Below are 20,687 nucleotides of genomic sequence, written 5' to 3'. Positions count from 1 at the left end.
CCTATCTACTTAAAGTGCAAGTATCATTTATTCGTCCACTTACTTCTCACCTATTCTAATAGAATTATCCTACGTACCATACCTAAACCGTAAGCATCCTCAAGAAGCTACTTCTCTTAATACTTGTACCTGAGATGAGTCGATGAAAAACTCAACTTGGTGATCATTAGCAACAGGGAGCTCCCTTTATTGGAACTTTGGGCCCGCTCCAACCCGAATCTGAGATTGGGGCCCCGCAACAGCCCAATAAGATCCCTGATCTGGACCCGGGGCCTTTGTCTTGGCCCATTTTCCTCAATGACCAAATATATATATATATATATATATATATATATATATATATATATATATATGTATATATTTATATTAGTGATGAAATGGTATCCATAAATAAAGAACATTAGGAATTATTTATGAAATAAAAAATCAATGTTAAATTCTATACATTTGATATTTTTTAATTTTTAAAAATAAAATACTTATAAATTCTATATAAAAAGTGAAAATTCTTATTAAAAATATAAATTTGTCTTATATAGTTGAAAATTATTTTAAAAATTAAAATTTGAAATTGATTTTTTTTTTTTTTTTTTTTTGAAAATCATTACTTAAAATTAAAGCTCATTGTATTTTATATAAAATTTATTATTATTATAATCTATTTTTAAAATACTTAAGAAAATAAAAGGCTATAATATTAATAAGCAGGATTTTGAGGCAGCTACCGGTTTCGATTTGACAATTGGTTAGCACCTTAATTCTTAGGTACAAACTCCTCAGAGAGAGTCACAGAGGGAGAGGCCAAGTTCCACCGTTTTCACAGTGAGAGAGAGAGAGAGAGAGAGAGAGAGAGATTTGTAGCAGAGTGAGATTGGAGTTTGGGATTTTGGTGAAGAATCGGAGCTTGCACTTTAGCTTCTTGGGCAGGAAAAGGGGGACTTTGGTTGGGTTTGAGAGAGAGAGGGATAAGGGGGCTTGTAGTTGAAGAAGAAGACGAAAAATGGAGGGTGTAAACAATGAGATTGGGAATCAGCGGAGAATGAGAATAGAGAATCCGTTTACTCTCAAAGTGGGTCAAGTATTTACTGGCTTTGGCATCGGCTGTGGTGTTGGTATCGGCGTTGGTCGCCCTATAAATATGGGTACACCCCTTCTTTCTCTCCCTCCAAAATTCTATTTTCCTCTTTCTAAATTCATTTGTTGGAGATGAATTCCGGGTGGTTCCCCTTCCCCAAGCCGCCCGGAAAAGATGAAGCTCAAACCCCTCATAACCCACTTGTTAATTTTCCATGTATGTTATTTTCTCTTTCTTTTTAAATTTTGAGTTCTGTTTCTTGCTGAGAAAGTCTAGCTAGGAGAATGAAAGAAATTAGTGTCTTGGAACCCGTGAAAATGGGGCCAGGACAATTGTTTGGCTTGGTTGAGGTGGATTCTATTCTAAAGAACTTTTGGAAACTAGAAGAATGGTTAAATGTGAGGTTCTGAATTACCATTTCTTTTATGTTCCTTGTGTTTCAGCATCCAAACAGGAGAGTAAGTTGGAAAATGAGTGGGAATTTAAATTTGAATTCTGTGGGTGGTTGATAGGTTGTTTGTCACTTGTTTCTTTAGAAATGAATGGAGAAATAGATTAGGTGTGCTTAATTTTCAGTGATTGCTTTACTTTGTAATGGGTTTGTGATCAAATTAATCTATGCGCAATTTTGAATTATGGTTATGTCTATCTACTTTTGTACAAATTGATTGTGAAAATACCATATTCTAAGACATGTCATCATTTATAGAGATAAATTACATGTTATGGAATGGCTGTATGCAGATGATGGTTTCAGTAGAACACACTGGAGCAATGTGCTATTAGAAATATGGCAATTCATATTAAAAAATGGGCCTTCTGCCTTCATCCTCTGGATTCTTTCCTGTTCTTAGACTATCAGGGTGCATTTGGTATGCGAGCATACAAATGGAAATAGGAATCAAAATCCCAGTGAGAGTGGGATTTGGTTTCCATACTAATGAATTTTTTATTCCTATTCTCATTCTAAAAAACAATTCAAACACATTAATGACTGGGAATGGAATAAATTTCTCATCCCCATTCTCTATTCCAATGTCCCAAACATGACCTCAGTGAATAGTAGAGGTAAATCTTTGGTCTTATAAGTTTAAATTGCATAATCCATAATGTTTCTTTACTCACTAACTGATCTCAGCCAAGGTTTGTAGTGTGCCTTTCCTAGACTCTTGGCTCTCAAGAATTTGGCTTCAATATATGGAAGGTTAACATCGGGTTGCTAGCAGGTCCTAACACATTGTCAAAGTGTGATGATAGATCATATGCCAATCCTTGCACTGTTCGGTATAAGACTTTAGGTTCTATTATTCATCTAACATGGTTAGTACTTTTAACTTTCAAGTGTTGCCTATACATTATTAACTATCTGATGGAAAATTTCCTTGGCCCTTGAAAGCAAAGTCAACAAATTTTTTTTGTATCAACTTCTGTCTTGCAGTGAAATTTTGTTTGCAGGTGAGTTATGGGTGAATGCCAACACCAAGCAGATATAAGGTGTTGGCTGAATTAAGTTAAATTAGGCCAGCTTAGGGTTTTGAACACTTAGGATTTCTAACAGCCCAACTGGATTGAGTATTTCAGGGCAGGTTGAGGAACAGAATATATCATAGCAAAATTGTATTTCTCATTGTCATCTAAATTGAATTTTGTTTCATTGCCAGTATGCCACTTCACGATTATTCTAATACATACTATTGAATCTGTTAATCCCATTTGGCTTCCATTCTTCTGCATTTTGAGGTCAAAAACCTTTCAATGTTTATTTAATTTTAGACTTCTCCTAACAATCCAAAAGTATTGATAGATCTCTTCTTGTTATGATTAAATAACAAAGAAAATAGGGAGTAAAAGTTTCTTCATTTGATGAATATTAGCATGATTCATGACAATCTCCCCATGATGGGGATTAAATGGGCATCTGGTGACTCTGCTTCTTTTATCTTTTTTATAAATAAAAAATTTACTACTATTTTTTTTAACCATCAGTCTTAATTTAATCTGTATTTCAGGTGCGATACCAGTAGTGAACCAAGTTATGGGTGCCACCAGAGGTGCAACTGATGCTTTTTCTGGTGTTGGTAGACATGTTAATGACGCTGTAAGTCAAATCATTGTGTTTTGAGTCATTTGGTATGTACTCATATTTTATTCTGATTACCTGATGATGTATCCTCTCCTTCTCTTATCTCCCATTTCTCATTTTTTTAGTTGAGGAAGTTAGGAGCTAAGAACATTGAAGCTGGCATCGGATGTGGGGTTGGTTTTGGCCATGGTTTTGGAGTTGGTACGTTCTTTGCTATATCTCATGAGTGAAGAAGCCATTACCAAATATCTCTTTAGATTTGTTAAGTTCATTAATATACTAATGGGATGGTTATTACATAAGTAATTTGTCTAAACTTAATAGTATCTAGCATTTTCAGACTAGTGCATTTGCTATATTTGGGGGCTGGTAGTCAAAGTTTTGGATTTTCCATGGGAAATGTTTAATACATTTCACCTAATTGATTAGTGTAATTCCTTTATCTATTGCATTCATGTGGAAGAAATTATAAACTAGAATGCATGTTTCACAAGATAGAGGAAAAATTGAAAACAACCAATCTTTCATGTGGTTGAAGTTCATGAATGATTAAGGAAAGGAAAGATATAATGGAAAAGACAGGAAATGTGGGTTTGTAACTCCCATCTCCAGTGGAGTAGAGACACAATTTTTAAAAACTGTACCTTCAACAAACTGTAAAGAGGATTTGCATGAGGGCCTGTAGTCTGACCATCCAGTTCAACCAGTCAAACCATGATATCAGCATGATACAATACATGACAAATTGATTTTTATGCTTTTTGGTTGTTGTGATCCTCATGGATGATATTAATTTTGGGATCAAGACATGATTTAAAGGCTATGGATATCTTTGGTTGCTGTAGATTACAGTAAGGCAAAATATTTGTGGTCATGCTCTGTTTCTTCTGCTGTTTGTCTTTAAGTACATTGTCAAGCTGGTAGAAAATGTTACTAACTTGATGCCCAACAAACCCCATAGAAATGCATCTCATAATCCAGTTAGTCTATACTTGACTAAAATCAACTTCTTCTGTATCTTTATATTAAAGTTCATCATAAACTGTCACATGCTTTTTTCATATATTTCCTAAATATATGCCTGCTATGTTCAGACTTTGAAGTAGCAGAATTTATTTATTCATTAAGAATATGCCTCAATCAATTGGCTATTACTTTTATTTGAAATATAGCAAAAATTTATCGATTTGTAATGTTGGGTCATTCTTTCATTTTTCCATCTTAGACTGCTGAAGTATTGATATTACATTGCAGGGCTTGCTGTGAAGCCTGGTGTAGTTCAAAAAATTCAATATTGTATTATTGTATGTATAATTTTTGTCAGTCATATTTGTGCTGTCTATTATTGTTTCACACCATGTATCTAAATTTCAACTTTAAATATCTAGCAAACAACAACAAAGATGATGAAGAAGTTCGGAATACTTCCCAATATACCCATTGGTAAAGACATCATTCCACCATCTCTGTCATCCACTGTTCAAGGTATCATTCCGCCATCTTTGTCATCCACTGGACAAGGTATCCTTTCACCATCTCTGCAAAGTGGCATGAGCATGACCAATGAGCCCTCCAGCCAAAACACCACGGGAAGTGTCCTGCAGTTGGCAACAAAACTAGTAGAACAAACCTCTTATGGCCTGGCTGGGGATGCAACTTCGAACACAGGTTCTACTTCTGGAGCTTCTACATCAAAAAGTTCACAGGGAACATCCTTGGTTAGTCAAACCGGGAAGGTTGTCACTAATATTCTGCACGATCTGACTTCAACAGAGGGGGGCAATGAAGTAAATGAACTGGTATGTAACAGAGTAGGATATTGGATCATCTTTCAGTTTGAATCTTGTTTATTTGGAATTTTTTGCCGTTATACTTTTTTAAGTGAGATTTTTAGTGTTTTACTTCATATCTTGCTATAGATATGGAATTATTCTATGGGTTGGTTTAAATTTGTGATAGCCAGATTAATAGATTTCTATATTTTTTAAACAAAAATAAATTTATTAAAGAATATATGATTCATTTTTGCCATTTAATGTTTTTCATGGATCTGATTTTACTCTATTCAGATTGAATGTATTGTTCCTGTATTCAGAATTACTCATTTACATATTAGCCAGTGCTTTGGATGTACTCAAAGTGCAGAGCTGCATATTTCATGAACAACCTAAAATAACACCGGACCCACATCACCTTGCAAAATTTCTCTTCTTTTTATTTTTTATTTTTTTATTGCTTCGTGTTTTGGTCCTTAATATCAGTGACATCATAAAGCAATGCCATAAACATAATGCTTGATGTTTTTGTTTTTAAGATATTATCTTGTGCTGATGTAGGATCAAGTTCTAATCCTTGGATTTTATGTTTTTAGGCTGAGCGCTTGAGATCAGAAAACAACATGCTTCACGTGGTAATGTCTTTTATACCAATATTCATGTGTTTTCATCAGATGAAATATTGAAAAGAAAACTATAATTATAAACCTCAATAATTTTAGAGCAGTGTTCATGAGTTGAAGGAGAGCCCTGACTGATGGAATTTTCTTTGTAGACTATCAAATCCCACTGCAGTGTTATCTTATCACCCAAGGAAGGTGTTAAGAGTCTCACCAGGAAATTGTTAGATGTGTTTTTTAGTTCGTCCACCATATGTTGAATTTAATGTGTTGAAATGGTCCAACTAATTGCAATTTTCTGTGCATTTTCAGATTTTGAATCATGAGCAAATCATTCAGGAGCTTAAGGAGGAAAACGAGAAGCTTCGCCAGGTGCTGGTGGAAGATCTGAACATACCACCCTGCAAGCTCCAAACCAGTAACTCAAGTAGATATACATCACCATCTGAAGATTGTTCCAGTTACTCAAATAGACAGAGATCGCCATGTGAAGATTGTTTTGATTGCCGCAGAAAAGAAAGAAAAAGATAGAAGAAAATTTGTGGGCTACTTCAGAAGAGACTCAGAATTCAAGCAATTGACTACGAAGAACTTAACTGATCCTTGTCTGGTCCGGGGTTTGAAGATTTGGTTTGGTATTACCAACCCAGCAGTGCAAGGAAAATAGGGTAGTAGGAATTCAATACCTGAAAGACAAGACCAAACACTTGGGTATGAACCAATTGAAGGGTGATTGATATAGGTGCATGAGGTAATAATACAACTTCCCCTTTTTTTTAGGTTTCTTTGTTTCCTTCTTTTATGTAAACTAAATATTTTTTGCTTCACCCCATCATTAAAACAAAGTGCATGTACTTTCAGCTTCCTGCAACTGTTATTTGTTCCAATTGTTGCTGATGCCCATCAGCTCCTGCCTTCTGCAGGCCATATTTTGGATCTGTTTAGTGTTTCCCACATTCCACAGTTACTGGAATGGGCTTCTGGAGATTCTTGACTGGTTTGTTTGTTCAAAGCAGGAAATCTCTGCCATCCAAGTCAATTCCTTTTACAATGTTATGGTACTTTCACCCCCTACTACAACATTAAATCAAGATGCCCACAAAGAGAGACAGCCCCTAATAATTGAGCATACTTATCCATTTCTACATGTTAGGGGTAGGCCCAATTCTTTTGGTATTCTTGGCCCATGTAATTTGTCATTATGCAACTCATCTTCCTTAGTAATGGTTAAATCAGTCTAGTCAGGTGGTTAATGGAGACACCAAGAGGCCCGCATATTTCTTATCAGAGTAAATTGAAAGTGTACCCTCAAGAGACATCCGGGCAGTTTTTGTTATCAAGAGAGACTAGGAGATGTGCTTTCTCTACTGGTGGTTGAGAGGAACTCAAACTAGAAATAGCATGATTGATTTGAAACTTGAAACAAAGGATGGAGAAGAAGAAAGTGGTGAGGGAGTGGGCAAAGTAGGGAGTTGCAGAGAGGCTTTTTCAAAGACTGCTTTGGTATCATGTTTCTCGTTAAAAAGGGTTTGATTTTTTCTGATTGCCACTTTTGAATTGGGGGAATCCAATGCTTTTCCCACAAAGGACACTCTTTAGTTTTTTTGGGGGAGTGGGAATCCAATGTCTTTTCCACCCAAATCAACACCTTCTCCAAAATTCATGCACTTAATTCTTCATCTCAAACTCATTATTCAGTCAAATGTTACTTTGTGAACCTCAAACATCAAAGCACAACAATTATTAGCATTTAGAGTGAATTTCTACCTTTTTTAATATTCTCCCAAAGTTGTAAGAACCCGTCTGTGGTTTTTGAAAAAATATCCACTTTTGTATTAATTCTGATGGAGGAGAATTAGAAGAACAAATAAAAAACAAAAAAAATATACTTAGTGGTTCTTTAATCATGGTATGCTAGTCCTAGTTTATTGAATATCTTGAGAGAAAGGAAAAGGAGAATGTGATGTTTGCTAGTGTGCATATATTTTATTGCAAGGCAAAAGGCAGAATCTCAAAGTTAAAAGAAAGGCAAAGGTGAAAAGAAGGAATGGGAAATTGGAGAATAATGAAAAGAATTGTGTGGGGAGACAAACACACCATGTGCACATCCCTATCATCCTCATGTAGCTTTGTCTCAACTCAGCCCCACCACCACAACCCACCAACCATCCTCTCCTTTTAAGCCTCTTCCTCCCTTCCACGCACCTCCAAAAGGACACCTATTCCCCCATTTCCAAAAGCTATCTCACCACTCACCAGTGACCCCCACCCCCCCTTTTCCTCCTCATAATTCTACCTCCTCCAGCTGTCACCTAACCTTTTCTTCTCTCTTCCATTCTCCCCTCCCATCTACCCCCCCTCCCCCCTCCCCTCCAATCACCCAACTACCCTTTGTAATCATTTTTCTTTTTCTTCTGAGTTTGGAAAGAATTTACATTTATCAGCATTTTAAATCTGATTGGAGACTTTTTGAATCTGATACAATGCTGTTACAGCTCTCCTTATTATTATTGTTATTACAATTTTGAGTTGATTATGAGTGGAGTTGAGTCAAGTCAAAGCCCCACTACTACTGAAATATATGGTAATGTGAACAAAATAAACGAGTTGAGACACAAACAAGAATCACGAGGTCGTTCTTATTCATCTAAAGTCAAAATGCTACACAATGTAACATCCGAATAAAATCTACCAACCATCCTCACAAATCACAAATGGGGTTCCAAAAATCACAAGAAAACAAAAGATAAAAAGAAAAAAAAAAAGAATACGCAAATAATTATCTTAATCTACATGGAAGTTGGAACTAAGTAAAGTTTGAAAATCAATGACCATGTGTCTAAACAAGCAGCGCTGCAACTCCCCCCAACAATGCCACCAACCCCATGCTGCTCCCATGCACAAACCCACCACTGGGCGACGGCGTGGGTGAAGGAGGAGGTGGTGATGAACCAGGCCCGCCGGCTGGAGGAGGTGGTGATGAACCAGGCCCGCCGGCTGGAGGAGTAGATGAAGGAGATGGTGCAGTCGTCGAAGGTGGAGACGGACCGGGTGATCCCTCCGGCGAAGGAGGCGCAGGTGGTGAGATAGCCGGGCCTGGGCTCAGTGAAGGAGTGGCCGCTGGTGGAGGTGACGATACCGGCGAGGTAGTCGGGGATGGTGAACTTGAGGTAGTCGGGGACGGCGAAATTGAGGTAGTTGGGGATGGCGAAATTGAGGTCGGTGGGGTTGCCATAGTTGTTGGGGGAGTGGCGGTGGGGGGCGTTGCGGTGGAGGGGGGAGACGCTGGAGAGGTGGAGGGGGACTGAGCGAGGGAGGATGCGGCGAAGGTTAGGGAGAGGGCGAGGACGAGCATGGCACGTACCACAGCCATGACTCGAGAGCTGACCGATGAGGTTGGAGCCTTGGAGCCTGGAAGGGTTTTTGAGAGTGTGCGCCTCTTACGGTTGATGACTTGATATATAGAGGCATGGACCCCCTAGAACTTGAGATTTTTCTCACTATTCTCACACCCAGTTGCATCAACCCTTCATCCAACTTCATCACATCAACCAACATACCAATCTTTTAAAGATATTTTCATTTTACCCTTGTGAATTATCATTTTAATTCCAAGAAGTTACCCTCATGGTTCATTGGTCATGGCATTCCCTCTCTAGAAGGCTACAACCACTCATTCTTGTGTTGTTTCAACCTTCAACTATCTTTTTATTTATTATTTAATAAATAAATTATTTTTATGTAATTATAATTTATAACAGTCCCCACTCCCATTGGAATAATTAAGCCATGATACTACATTTGTTTGCGTTGCTAATACCCATATTGCCCCCAAGTGCATGAAAACTCCATACAAACCCAGGTGACTCAAGTATTCCCCGGATGACCGAGGAGTGGTGCTGATTAGAAGATTGACTGGGGTTACTAAAAGCAATGCATAGTATCTTGGGTGCGCATGATGCGCTAAAATGGCTTAACATGCGCACGCACACCCCCCACAAACACGGTAGTGCTTCGAGTCTTAGGAAAATTGAAGCCGGTCTTTACTCCACTCCCCGTCTTTACTCCACTCCCACCAAACCGCCCTTTGCTGACTTAATCACGAGCCTCACAATTCCATTAGCCTGGGCCCCTTTCCCTTCCCCTTCCCCTTCCCCTTCCCCTTCACACTTCATTTAATATCTTTTTATTTTCTTGATTTTTTTAAAAAAAAATCATATATTCGAGCTTTATTACATTGGATTATAAAAACATAACATAAAAAGAAAAATTTACCAACAAAATGATAATGTATTCATCTAGAATCTTCTAGAAGGCTCCTATTTGATCATACCCAAAAACATTATTATATAAATATAATTTCAAGCTAAAAAAATTAGCATCAAAGGAATAAAATTATTACTTTGGGATTTTTTATTTTTTTTAAAACATTTTTTTTAAAAGTAATTATAATATTCGCCTTTAAAATTATTGATCATGGAATAAGTTCTATTGATGTATTCAAAAAACCAATCACTCTCTAAAAAGGACGAGGAATTCTTCCTTCTTGGGCGAGGAAAAACTCGCCACTGGCGCAGGTTAGCGAAACCGCGTAGCGGGAAGAATCTGGAAGGAAGGCAACTAGCGCACGTGGCGATGGGTGGGTGGTGATAGTTTTTTCTCCCGAAATCACCGGGCAGGGCTTGGAAAATAGAGAGCGTATGCGAGGTGATTTCAGTCATTTCATGACCAGCTGGGTGCTAGGCACAGCCAGTTGTGCAGCACCAGGACCGCAGGGATAAGAAAAGAAGGAAGGACATGGTCAAAATGCCTTTAATCCTGACACTTCCATATTTACTGACCTGTCCCTTTCATTTTTCTTATTCACAACTTTACCCTTACTCGTTCTAGAATCTTCAGTTCTTTCGGTGACCCATTTCTCCTCTTTCATTCTTACAATTAACAAAATAACCTTCATCATGCATTCTATGTCTTCAAATTTTGAATGAAACAATAAAAAACAAATGAAATTATTATTATTATTATTATTATTATTTGGAGAGTATATGAAACATATAAATCAAAAGTGGTCCATCAAAAATTATTTTTATTTATTTATTTTTATTTTCCCTCTATGGTCCATATCATAACACCTCAAAAGAGTTGAATATAAGCCAAAGATCATAAAGGGGTGATTGATGATGTTAAAAATATCCCTTTCAAGCTGTCCTGTCTTTGAAAGTTCATGAATGGGATTAATGTTTTTTTTTTTTTGGGTAAATATAATTTTTCATTTATTCAAGTATTTAATATCAAAATTGCTAAAACATCAAAATATAAAAACTATCAAAACATACTGGGCGTGTTTTGACACACGAAAATATGGAGTGAAAATAAATATTTTGTTTTATTTTAATTTTTTTTAATAAGAATATATTTGATGATTTCAATTCTTATTATTTAGGAATTTAAGTTTGAATAATTATTTATTTTTATTTTTAAAAAAAACTCTCACACTATACATAGTTATAAAAAAAATAGAAAGAAAAAAATTATTTTGGTATGTGATTTTAAAAACATATTTGTTTTAAAAAATTATTCCACTATTGAGAAACATTTTTTAAAAATAAAGTAAAAATTTAAAACTCAAATATATATATAATAACTATAAATATTAATAGACATGATTATTGTTATAAATTATTTAATAAATCTTCTAACTTCTAAGAATAATTTAATTATACATTAAATAAAAAAAAATTCAGAAGATCATATTCTTAATTGAGTACTAAAAGTACACATGTAATAAAAATTTTAACTCATTTATACCTTAAAAAATTAAATTTTATCTGTTTTTAAATTCATTTAAAATAAAATAGTATTAACAATTATTAACTTTACATTATTATTATTATTATTTATTTTTCAGTTATGCTTTAATAAAATATTAATATTCATATATTTATAATATTTATAAAAATATGATTTATGATTTTATTATAAAATTAATATTCATATTTCATTAAAAACTATTTATTTTTTAATGTATTTATAATTACAAAACTAGTTTTATTTTTAGTAAGACTTGAATTAAAGTTGGTTTATATATAAATAGAATTTACATTTTTTTTTTATAAAATCTTAATAAAAAATATTTTTAAAAATAATTTATCCAAAAAAGTTTTTGATTTTTTAATTTTTAAAAATAAGTTATACTATAGAATCAAAATACCTCATAATAAGTGATAAATTAAAGTCAAATTTCATTTCATTTGAAATCATTCTTGATTCCATTCTATCTAAATATGAAAATGGATAAGATGTAAGAGAGAAGAGGAATGAGATGCTCATTCCCACTCGTCATTTTCGCATACCAAACATGGTGAGTTCAATCAATAATTTTTAATAACTATTTAAAAAAAAATTGAATTACCAATTTATATAATGTTTTAAATAATAATTAAAATATAAACTTGCTAAGAACCTGGCATAAGACCTATATCATTTTTGTCAAATTAGATGGTCTAATAATAGCACAAGAAAATGAAAGAAAAGAATAAAAAATAAAAAATAAAATAAAATAAAATAAAAAACACCCCACTCTTGTACACATTTAATGGCATTGATGGAGAGGAGAGGAGAGGAGAGGAAAGGAGCCCAAATAATTAGACCCCCAAAAGGCAAAAATGGAATTTTGTAAAGAGTGAAAACTATATTCAATTTTGTCACTCTTTTAAGGATTTCTCAGAATTCTAATACTCATTTATACCTGATTACCTTTAGAACAGGCAAGATAACAGGAGCTAAAAAGATAGGGTGGTGAAATCAGAAGGGACAAATATGATGATTGGTCGCTTTACATTTGAGGACATTCCATGTCTTTCACATGTCCTTTTATTAAATTATTTTTTTATATCATTCCTATTCTGACAGCCTGGATGAACAGACCACCCCAATTTATTATTGGGTCCGCAAAAAGGCTAGCAACATAGTGAATCTTTCTAGTTTCCATCCAGTGTTGGCCTCATTTTCTCCTTTCCAGCCTTTCAGCCTTCCAGGCAGTGTGCCTTATGATTGTGTATGGTTAATGAACTCATACCAAAATATGAGGTTGCTGAAGCAAAATTGAATTTCATATACAGTTCCAACAAAATTGCTCAGAGTACAATCAAAGGGGGAGACACAACTCCATATTGCCTATCAGTAAATGTATGTATGTTACACAGAGTAAATATCCAACTGCTTTATCAGTAAGGTATATGTTACAGGCAGCAAAAACAAAGTGACCACTAAGAAAGCCAACAAAATTTCGGATATAGATGCAAAATATTCATTTTTCTTATTTCAAACTTTGGTTTTGGTTATTGATTTGTTTTTAAGTCTATGAAACTTGTGAGGCCATACCTGTTTTATTATCGTCTTTGGTCCCTCAGAAGGGGTTGAGATGCTGGAGCTGCAGAAGAGAAGACTCTTTCCGGTGAGTCGGGAACTTTTGTAATGATACAAAAAAGGGAAAAATATATGCAAGATTAGTGAAAACTAAGTTCCCAACATATAATAATGGCAGGGATGGATAACAATGAAGAATCCAGGGGATGGTCCACAAGGAAAAAATGTTCTAAAGAGTACCGGGCATTCTCAGTTCCCAAGAGTTAAATGCTCTTTTAGACAGGAACAATCATTGGATTTTCTTCTATTTTCTTAGGTCTTAAACCAATCAATTAATTGATGCAGAGAGTTGGAGTATTTGTCAAACTATAATAGCCCAGCCATAAAATAAACCTGCCACAACAGACTCACTAATTGAAGTCTCTGCCATGCTGCTTGCTATATTAACCTCCTATAACTTACCCTGACAAAAGATTATTTCCGAGCATGAAAGGTGTAAACAGAAAATATGTACCTTCTATATCCATAATCTATGTATATTATGAAAACTGAAATTTGGAAGTTTTGTACCCTTCAAACCACATGGTGCTTCAACCCCCTTTTTTTTAGTTAAATGACATGGGTTATGCAGATATGTGGATATCTGAAGGGTTCTTGGTACGTAATTTACTATCATGGTTCTTCCTTTTTGGGAGGTGGGGTGAGGATTAAAATGAAGTATGATCTATTATTAGTATCAGTTACACGATGGTGTGTGGAGACCTATGCTAAACTACGACCGGCAAAACCAAAAACAAGGGCATGCCTTGAAAACCACTAGATATGCTATTTCCTCTACCTCTTTTTCTCGAAGGCTTCAGTCTACTCTAAAGATAGGCTTTGTAGGCTCCTGATTTTCTATGTAAATGACGTTTTGATTTGATAGTTGTTTAAAATTCATTGCTTGATTACCAAATTGCTGTTAAAAATGAAATTTTCCTTTAAATTCCAAAAAGAATATCTTACTAACAGAATGGTCCCCTCTTTTCATGTAAGCGAACTTTCTTATCCCAAATATCGTTTTCCTTCTTTTATCATTTTGTCTTTTGGACAAAACTCTCTCAAACCCCACTGCCTAATTCATGAAATTCTACTTCACTTTCTTTGTCATCTATTAAAATGTTTTGTTTAATTCTAAGTTTTGTAGTTAAGGGACAACTTTACGAACCTTGCAAGTTGCCTTTCTTTTATCAAACAACAATTTATTTGGCTCTAGTTTTTTCCACCATGTCACAGGTATGTCTCGAGTTAATTCATAGATAATTTCTCAATATTTCAGCTTAATGAATTCATCTAATCCTGATTAGGGTGTATACACGCTAATTGTAACAAATATAATTTTACTAGTAAAAAGTTCTATTTATCATGTTCTATCCCTTGTTCTAGTAACATCCACCACTTTCTTTTGTTCTTTCTCTATCATTATCCCGTAAAATTTGACACCTTGTCATGCATACAATATTCCTCTTTTGAGAAAGAACCTACTGCAAACATTTCAAAGACTCAACAGAAGATGTGTCTACATGTCATTGATCCTGGATTTCATGTCGGACATACAACTGTAGATCCACATGCCAGCATGAAATTAGGCATCAACACTGTATATCAATTTATGTCCCACAATCCCCTGTTTTGAATCTCCTTTATTTTTTCCCTTTCCACCTACTCTCTCTTAGACGAGCTATATGGAATTTGTTATCTAATTGTTGCATCTATCACCTTCATTCCTTCAAAATCATCAAACCAAGCCTATTCTCTTTGACCAACTTCTTTACCCACATTCATCTGTGAGGGAATTCTTCCCTATTCCTCACCAGATCTGGCATGGTTGCACATCTCTTCCAGGAATGTCTTTACTAACACTTGTACCTTCTTCTACATCAGGTATCACTAGATATGCCACTTACATGGAACGACACCAGAACTTCTTCAATTTATGCCAGAAGATTTTCATTAGAGCCTTTTTGTATAATGTGCGGAATAATTAATTACTGGGGCAATTATAAGTCCAGTTGGGTTTTTTAAGGTTTAAGAAGTGACTTTCAACTGATCTATTTACTATCACTTATTGTGAGGTGAGGGCTCTATTTTCTGTGGTTCCACAGTTATGGAGGATTAGTTTTCGTCTTTTAATGCTACAAAGAACAGAATGAGCCCATTCGCTTTGATGGAATATCTGATCATTAAACTCAACACATGCTAAATGAAAATGAAAGAAGGCAGCAAGATGGGGGAATACCTGCAAAACTTTGCTCCTCACTAGATAGAGGCCTTGGCTTGCACATTTTCTCAGTAATTTCATCAAAGACAAGACGTGATAAAAGTAATCCCGCAATAAGAGCGCAAGCAATTAGCATTGTGAATACCGCATTCCATCCCTTTGTTGAAAGAAAACCAGTAAGAAGAGGACCAAGAGCTGCACCAACTGATCCAGTTCCATCAATAATGGCAGTAACTGTTGCCAGTGCTCGAGAATCCCCTCTAAGAGATTTGTGTGTACCAAGATCCGCAGAAACTGCAGTTGTGATAAGTGCATAGGGCCCATTTACAAACAAGCCAGCAGTCATCATCAGTACAATGTTCAAGGTCTGAGAAATGCTCCCATATAAGCGGTATAGGAGCATTGAAGGGATTGCAGCATACATAAAGCTGGCTGCTATAATAGCCCGAGCATTAAGTTTATCAGATATATAGCCCGCAAAGATTCCACCAACAATGCCCCCGACATCAAACAAAGTAGAAAGATTTCCAGCAGATTTCACAGACATGTATTCCCCACCAATTGCTGCAAAATCATGATTGGAAACAATGAAAAAAATATAGATGCGCTATCAAATTGAAAACATAAAAGAATCTGAAAACTGAATATTCTATCACCATCTTTAATGTTAAGATCTAAGATGGTTGCAGGAATCAACCTTGAGGAATCCATATATAATTGAAAAGTTAGCCAAAAAGCTCAATGTCCATCAGAAGTATCCTCTTAAGGATAAGAGTTATAATTTATATTGTAGTTGAAAGTTTCCATCCATGGAAACAATGACAAGAATGCAGGGTGAGAACAAAGTTAACATGCATGCCTAACTCTAAAACAACTGTTTTTTCTAGCTCCTTCATTTGTATGTAATTTTTTTTTTAGAGAAATTTTATGAAAAGCAGATTTCTTAAAAAACATTTTCTTCAATATTTTCATAGACACAACGGATTACTTAACGGGGGGGGGGAAGAAAAAAGGAAAGCAGACCACAAAACAGACTTTGCTGCCACATCCAGTAGAGACAATACTTGTAGGATGATAGTAAAATCGATAATGTGGAGGTGTTAATAGTGATGGTTGGTGACTCATTACCCTAGAATGCAATTCATGGTTGTTAGAGCATGATATGCATTGTGGGCCATAATCCCAACAGTTTAAGTTATTAGGAAATTGGTAATTTAACATGGTATCAAAGTCTTGTTTAGCAGAAGGTTATGAATTCGAACCTCACTGCAACGTTTATTCCCTCAATTTATCGAGCCTTCGAATCTCATTACAATGTTCATTTCCCTCAATTTAATGGGCCTACATGCAAGCCCAAAGAAGGCAGCCCTTGAGGCATAGCCCACTACCTAACAACTTCCTTTTAGAATAATTGGTAACTTAACATGGTAATAATGGTCAATGACACACACATAAAAAAAAAATAAATAAATAAAAACCTATGATTAACCACTAAATGTTGAAAGTGCATGCAGTAGACCACTAACATTTTTTCAATAAAGAGTTTAACATATTGCTCAAACCATCAATTAGACACCTTTGACTAGAACATCTATTGCCTTCTCATCCTCAAATGAGGCCAAGCTCTTCAATCTTGCATCCAGCAGTTTGTTATGTGTTTTCAAAAATATTTAACCAGCCCCATATTGCAAAACTAGCATATAAGTCTAATTTTCAGTTCCTTGTATGCCAGAAATTTTAATCATTCATAGACAGAAATGAAAAGAACTTGATAATTAATCACATCAGAAGATATAAAATATTAGTCTGCAGGATCAACAACAAAGTTGCAGATTCTATTGATTTGATTTTCTTTTATCAACTTAACAAATTAGCAGATTTCAAGAGACAAGAATATACCTGTTTGACTTATATAAAACGGTAACCAATACAGAAATGTGTATGCCACAAGCTTTGCAAAGAAAAGGCACAATGCAAAAGGTATCACTCCTGGTATTAAACAAGCTTGAACAAGCCCAACACTTCTCCTACTTACTGAACCATTTCGAGGGACATTTGTCACTCTCTGCTCTGAATTTCCTCTTTCTACCTGAGCTTCTTCATCAGTAGAATCTGTATATACACTTGAAGTTGAACTATGGGGACAGGGAAACCCGATATCTTCAGGATAAGCAGGCAAAAACAAGAAAACCATTATCCCTCCCAAAATGATTAGGAAACCAGGAAGTATGAAAGACCAGCCCCATCCATACTCCAGAACACTAGCAGCAAGAAGAGACCCTGAAATATTCCCTACTGATGTATGAGCATTCCATACACCCATTATCAAACCCCTCTTTCTCTTGCCAAACCAATTACCGATAACAGCAACAACAGAGGGCCAGCCAGTTGCTTGAAACAAACCCGCGATCATTTGCATAAGAAGATAAAACCAGAACACATGAATGGCCCAAAAATAACCCATTCCGAAAAGCACAACAAAGGAGCCACTTCCAATCATTCCAGATGTCAAAAACAGCCGAAGGTCCAGTGTATCACCCAGATGCCCTGCAACATACATTCCCAACGAGTAACATGCAAGAAATGCAACATCAATCTCACCCAATTTCGAGGTCCCATCTGTTCCATTAAAGGGAGCCCATCCCTCTTTTCTTGTTCTGTTAATGCCACTATCCAACCATTTCTCCTTTACAAATATCTCACCCACTGGCCAGGGATCCTTCCCAATGATCATTTTAGGATCTGGGTCCATTACACTCTTGACTATACTACTGGGTTTTCGAGAAGCATGGTAACAAGCATATGCTATAAATGTGATTAAGAGAACCACATATCTGTACGTTCCTTGTCGCCACTCTTTGCCTCTTATGCTTTTTATGAGCAAAATTCCAGGTGGAGTACCCCTCACGGTCTCGGAACGCCGTGCCATCCTTACGATTGCATAAAACCAACAAAAAATTCAGTTCTCCTCCCACCAGTTCCACACAAACTTTTCGATACTTTCCTTCAAAGAACAAAATGGGAAACCAAAATTCAGCTGAATATCCTTGTTGGGATGTACAATTTTCCCATCTTAAAAGCAATAACCAAATAAGCAGACATTAATCTTTAGAAAAAAAACACACACAAAAATATAATTATTTTTCAAAAAATAAAAAAAATAAAAAACAATAAAAAATTGTTGTACATATGCAAATTCATAGTAGTCAATAAAACCCATCATCTTATAAATCTAATTTTTTTTTAAATTCCACTCAGAAAATCGGATCAAAAGGCGAAGAAGACATAGCTTGGAAAAGAGATTTCTTGGTTACACACGCTGAAATTTGTGTTTTCAAAAAAAGCAAGAAATCACTTAACGCTCAGAAGATGAGCATCAACGTAACCTTTCTTTCTCCACAACAACAACAACCCAAAAAATCAAAATATTTCACTTACAAATCATGAAACTATGCATTGATGAGACATCAAACATAAATGTAGCTGTCGTTTGGATAGAAAACAAATGACGTTTCGGAGAATAATCGGTGCCGAAGTTGTGTGTAGTTTAGGCGAATGAGGTTGAGGTTGAGGTTGAGGTTGTGGTGATGATCGTATTAGGGTTGCAAGTGAGAGAGAGAGCCTTTTTAGAGCGAGAGAGTCGGGGAGAGAGATATTTTAGAGGGGGAGCGAAGGTGGCGGGAGGGCGTGCGAAGAGTTAGAGAGAATCAAGAAAACATGAGACGTGGCGATTTACTGAGCTGATATCGTCGCGGGTCTGCGCCACGAGGACTCTGGAAAGGTGGTAGAATCAGCGGGCGGTGATCAAAGGCGGATTTAGAAAGCCATGGTGCTGCCGCCATGTGGTAAATAATTTATAACTTGCGGTTTGTGTAGTTAATAGTTATCATGTTATTTGAGTAATGTAACCAAGTAAGTAATAATGTAAATAAATACTTTTAAATAAATTATAAATATTTGTGGATTATACATTTGAGAGATGACTATTTGTGGCTTACAAGCGGTTATACATTTGAGAGATTTGTGGCTTACGAGTCGTGAAGTTTGATTAGAGTGCGTTTTACGGTGATTTTATAAAACGTCTTTAGTTTAAAAAGTTTTTTTTTTTTATAAAAAAAAGAGTAGATATTTTACAAATTTTAAAAAATACTTTTAAAACTATGAAAATTTATTTATAATATTGAAAAATCACTTATAAAATACTTTAAGTAAAATATTATCATATATATGTTTGGTGATGAATTTTGAGCTACCATATATCATTTTTATTTTCAAATGTTAATTTATTTTTATATTTGTGATGAATTTTAAGATAACAAATACTTTCTACAATTTCTTTTTATCAATTTTTGTTTTATTAGTAATGACATTAATTTTTATTTATATTAATGATCATAGTTGTCGTTGTTTTATTGAATTTTAATATAAAACATAAGAAAATAATATGTATAGAATTATTCGAGTAAAAATATTTATGGTTGTTTGGCCATATTTTTAAAAATTTGTTTTTAAAAATTATTTTTAAGTTTAAGAATAAAAAATAGTTTTTTTGGTATATATATATTAATAAGAGTCTTGACAAGTTGTTTTTAGGATACTTCTCAAAAAGTAAACAAAAAAATGGATTGGATAAATAAATTTTACTTATTTTTAAACATGTTTTTTCTTTTGATTTTGTAAATTGTAAATTCACTTTATATAATATTAACTGAATTTAATTAAAGTTTTATTAAAAATAAAAATAGTATTGTAATTGCAAATAAATTTAAAAAATATTTTTTATTAAAATATATAAATAAGTCATGTTTTTCATGAATACTTTCAATATTCAATTATAGAGAATATTTTGGACTAATTTATTTAGTAATTAATTTGATTTGTCTTTTAAATTCTTCTTAAAATCAAATAGATTCATTAAAGACTTAAAACCTAGTTGTTAGAAAAAAATAGGTTAATCCAACTGATGGTAATCACCCTAAAGGGGGAGTGAAAAGAGTGATGGTCTCTTTTTGTAAATTTAAACTATGTGAATGTAAGAGACAAATATATGCAAGTATATAATAAAACAATATAAAGACAATTGTATATAAAATAAAATAATAGGGAAGAGATAATGCAAACACAAGATTTTATAGTGGTTCGGCATAACCCGACCTACATCCACTTTCCTCTAACTTCAATCCCAAGCTTGAGGTTCCACTAATTCAAGGATTCCAAACCAAACCTTCAAGTAATACAATTGGATTATGGTTCCAATTCACCCTATTAGACTTTTGGTTATAAGCACCCTTTACACTTCTCAAGAAATACCCCACTCTTGAACAACCCCTCAAGTGATACCTCACACTTGAGAAACTTCCTCTTAAAGATTTATAAATAAATAATCTCACAAAATCCTAATACAAAAGCTTTAAACTCAAATGATACAAGAAAATTAAGATTGAATGGTGCACTAATGATATGCAAGTTTTAGAACAATGGTGCACTCAAAAAACACTTTTTCAAT

General features: G+C 34.7%; 3 protein-coding genes across 7 annotated transcripts; 2 read left to right on the top strand and 1 right to left on the bottom strand.

Annotated features, from left to right (window-relative positions):
* The first annotated feature begins 739 nt into the window (after positions 1-739).
* LOC117918735 lies at positions 740-6,538 on the top strand. 5 transcript variants are annotated; one of them, XM_034835632.1, is made up of 8 exons: positions 740-1,142; positions 3,085-3,173; positions 3,284-3,359; positions 4,413-4,462; positions 4,547-4,957; positions 5,530-5,568; positions 5,709-5,751; positions 5,866-5,974. In XM_034835632.1, the coding sequence occupies exons 1-8, from the start codon at positions 1,001-1,003 to the stop codon at positions 5,877-5,879; spliced, it is 864 nt and encodes a 287-aa protein (XP_034691523.1). In that variant the 5' UTR covers positions 740-1,000; the 3' UTR covers positions 5,880-5,974. The 5 variants fall into 5 exon arrangements, with proteins under 5 accessions (XP_034691523.1, XP_034691514.1, XP_034691488.1 ...); XM_034835623.1 differs by having other exon boundaries at positions 5,709-5,776; positions 5,866-5,956; XM_034835597.1 differs by lacking the exon at positions 5,709-5,751 and having other exon boundaries at positions 5,866-6,538.
* A 1,900-nt stretch (positions 6,539-8,438) lies between these two features.
* On the top strand, positions 8,439-8,861 carry LOC117915316 (circumsporozoite protein-like). The gene has a single exon (XM_034830870.1). The coding sequence runs from the start codon at positions 8,439-8,441 to the stop codon at positions 8,859-8,861; it is 423 nt and encodes a 140-aa protein (XP_034686761.1).
* Positions 8,862-12,643: 3,782 nt separating this feature from the next.
* LOC117911511 (putative glycerol-3-phosphate transporter 4) lies at positions 12,644-18,851 on the bottom strand. Its single transcript, XM_034825918.1, has 4 exons — positions 18,620-18,851; positions 17,081-18,185; positions 15,200-15,745; positions 12,644-12,985 (listed from the first exon to the last, which is right to left on the bottom strand). The coding sequence occupies exons 2-4, from the start codon at positions 18,108-18,110 to the stop codon at positions 12,945-12,947; spliced, it is 1,617 nt and encodes a 538-aa protein (XP_034681809.1). The 5' UTR covers positions 18,111-18,185; positions 18,620-18,851; the 3' UTR covers positions 12,644-12,944.
* Positions 18,852-20,687: the final 1,836 nt, after the last annotated feature.

Source organism: Vitis riparia, chromosome 1 (assembly GCF_004353265.1).
Source record: "Vitis riparia cultivar Riparia Gloire de Montpellier isolate 1030 chromosome 1, EGFV_Vit.rip_1.0, whole genome shotgun sequence".
In the NCBI taxonomy this organism is placed as follows: domain Eukaryota; kingdom Viridiplantae; phylum Streptophyta; class Magnoliopsida; order Vitales; family Vitaceae; genus Vitis; species Vitis riparia.
Note: the sequence above shows the minus strand (reverse complement) of the source record. Positions and strands in the feature narration are given on the sequence as shown.

Coding starts and splice junctions, on each gene's coding strand:
- LOC117918735 (XM_034835597.1), top strand. CDS start 1,001: ATGGAGGGTGTAAACAATGAGATTGGGAATCAGCGGAGAATGAGAATA. Junction 1,143..3,084: donor TGGTCGCCCTATAAATATGG/GTACACCCCTTC, acceptor TCTGTATTTCAG/GTGCGATACCAGTAGTGAAC. Junction 3,360..4,412: donor TGGCCATGGTTTTGGAGTTG/GTACGTTCTTTG, acceptor ATTACATTGCAG/GGCTTGCTGTGAAGCCTGGT.
- LOC117915316 (XM_034830870.1), top strand. CDS start 8,439: ATGCTGCTCCCATGCACAAACCCACCACTGGGCGACGGCGTGGGTGAA.
- LOC117911511 (XM_034825918.1), bottom strand. CDS start 18,110: ATGGCACGGCGTTCCGAGACCGTGAGGGGTACTCCACCTGGAATTTTG. Junction 15,746..17,080: donor GTTTTATATAAGTCAAACAG/GTATATTCTTGT, acceptor ATGATTTTGCAG/CAATTGGTGGGGAATACATG. Junction 12,986..15,199: donor TGAGGAGCAAAGTTTTGCAG/GTATTCCCCCAT, acceptor TCTCTTCTGCAG/CTCCAGCATCTCAACCCCTT.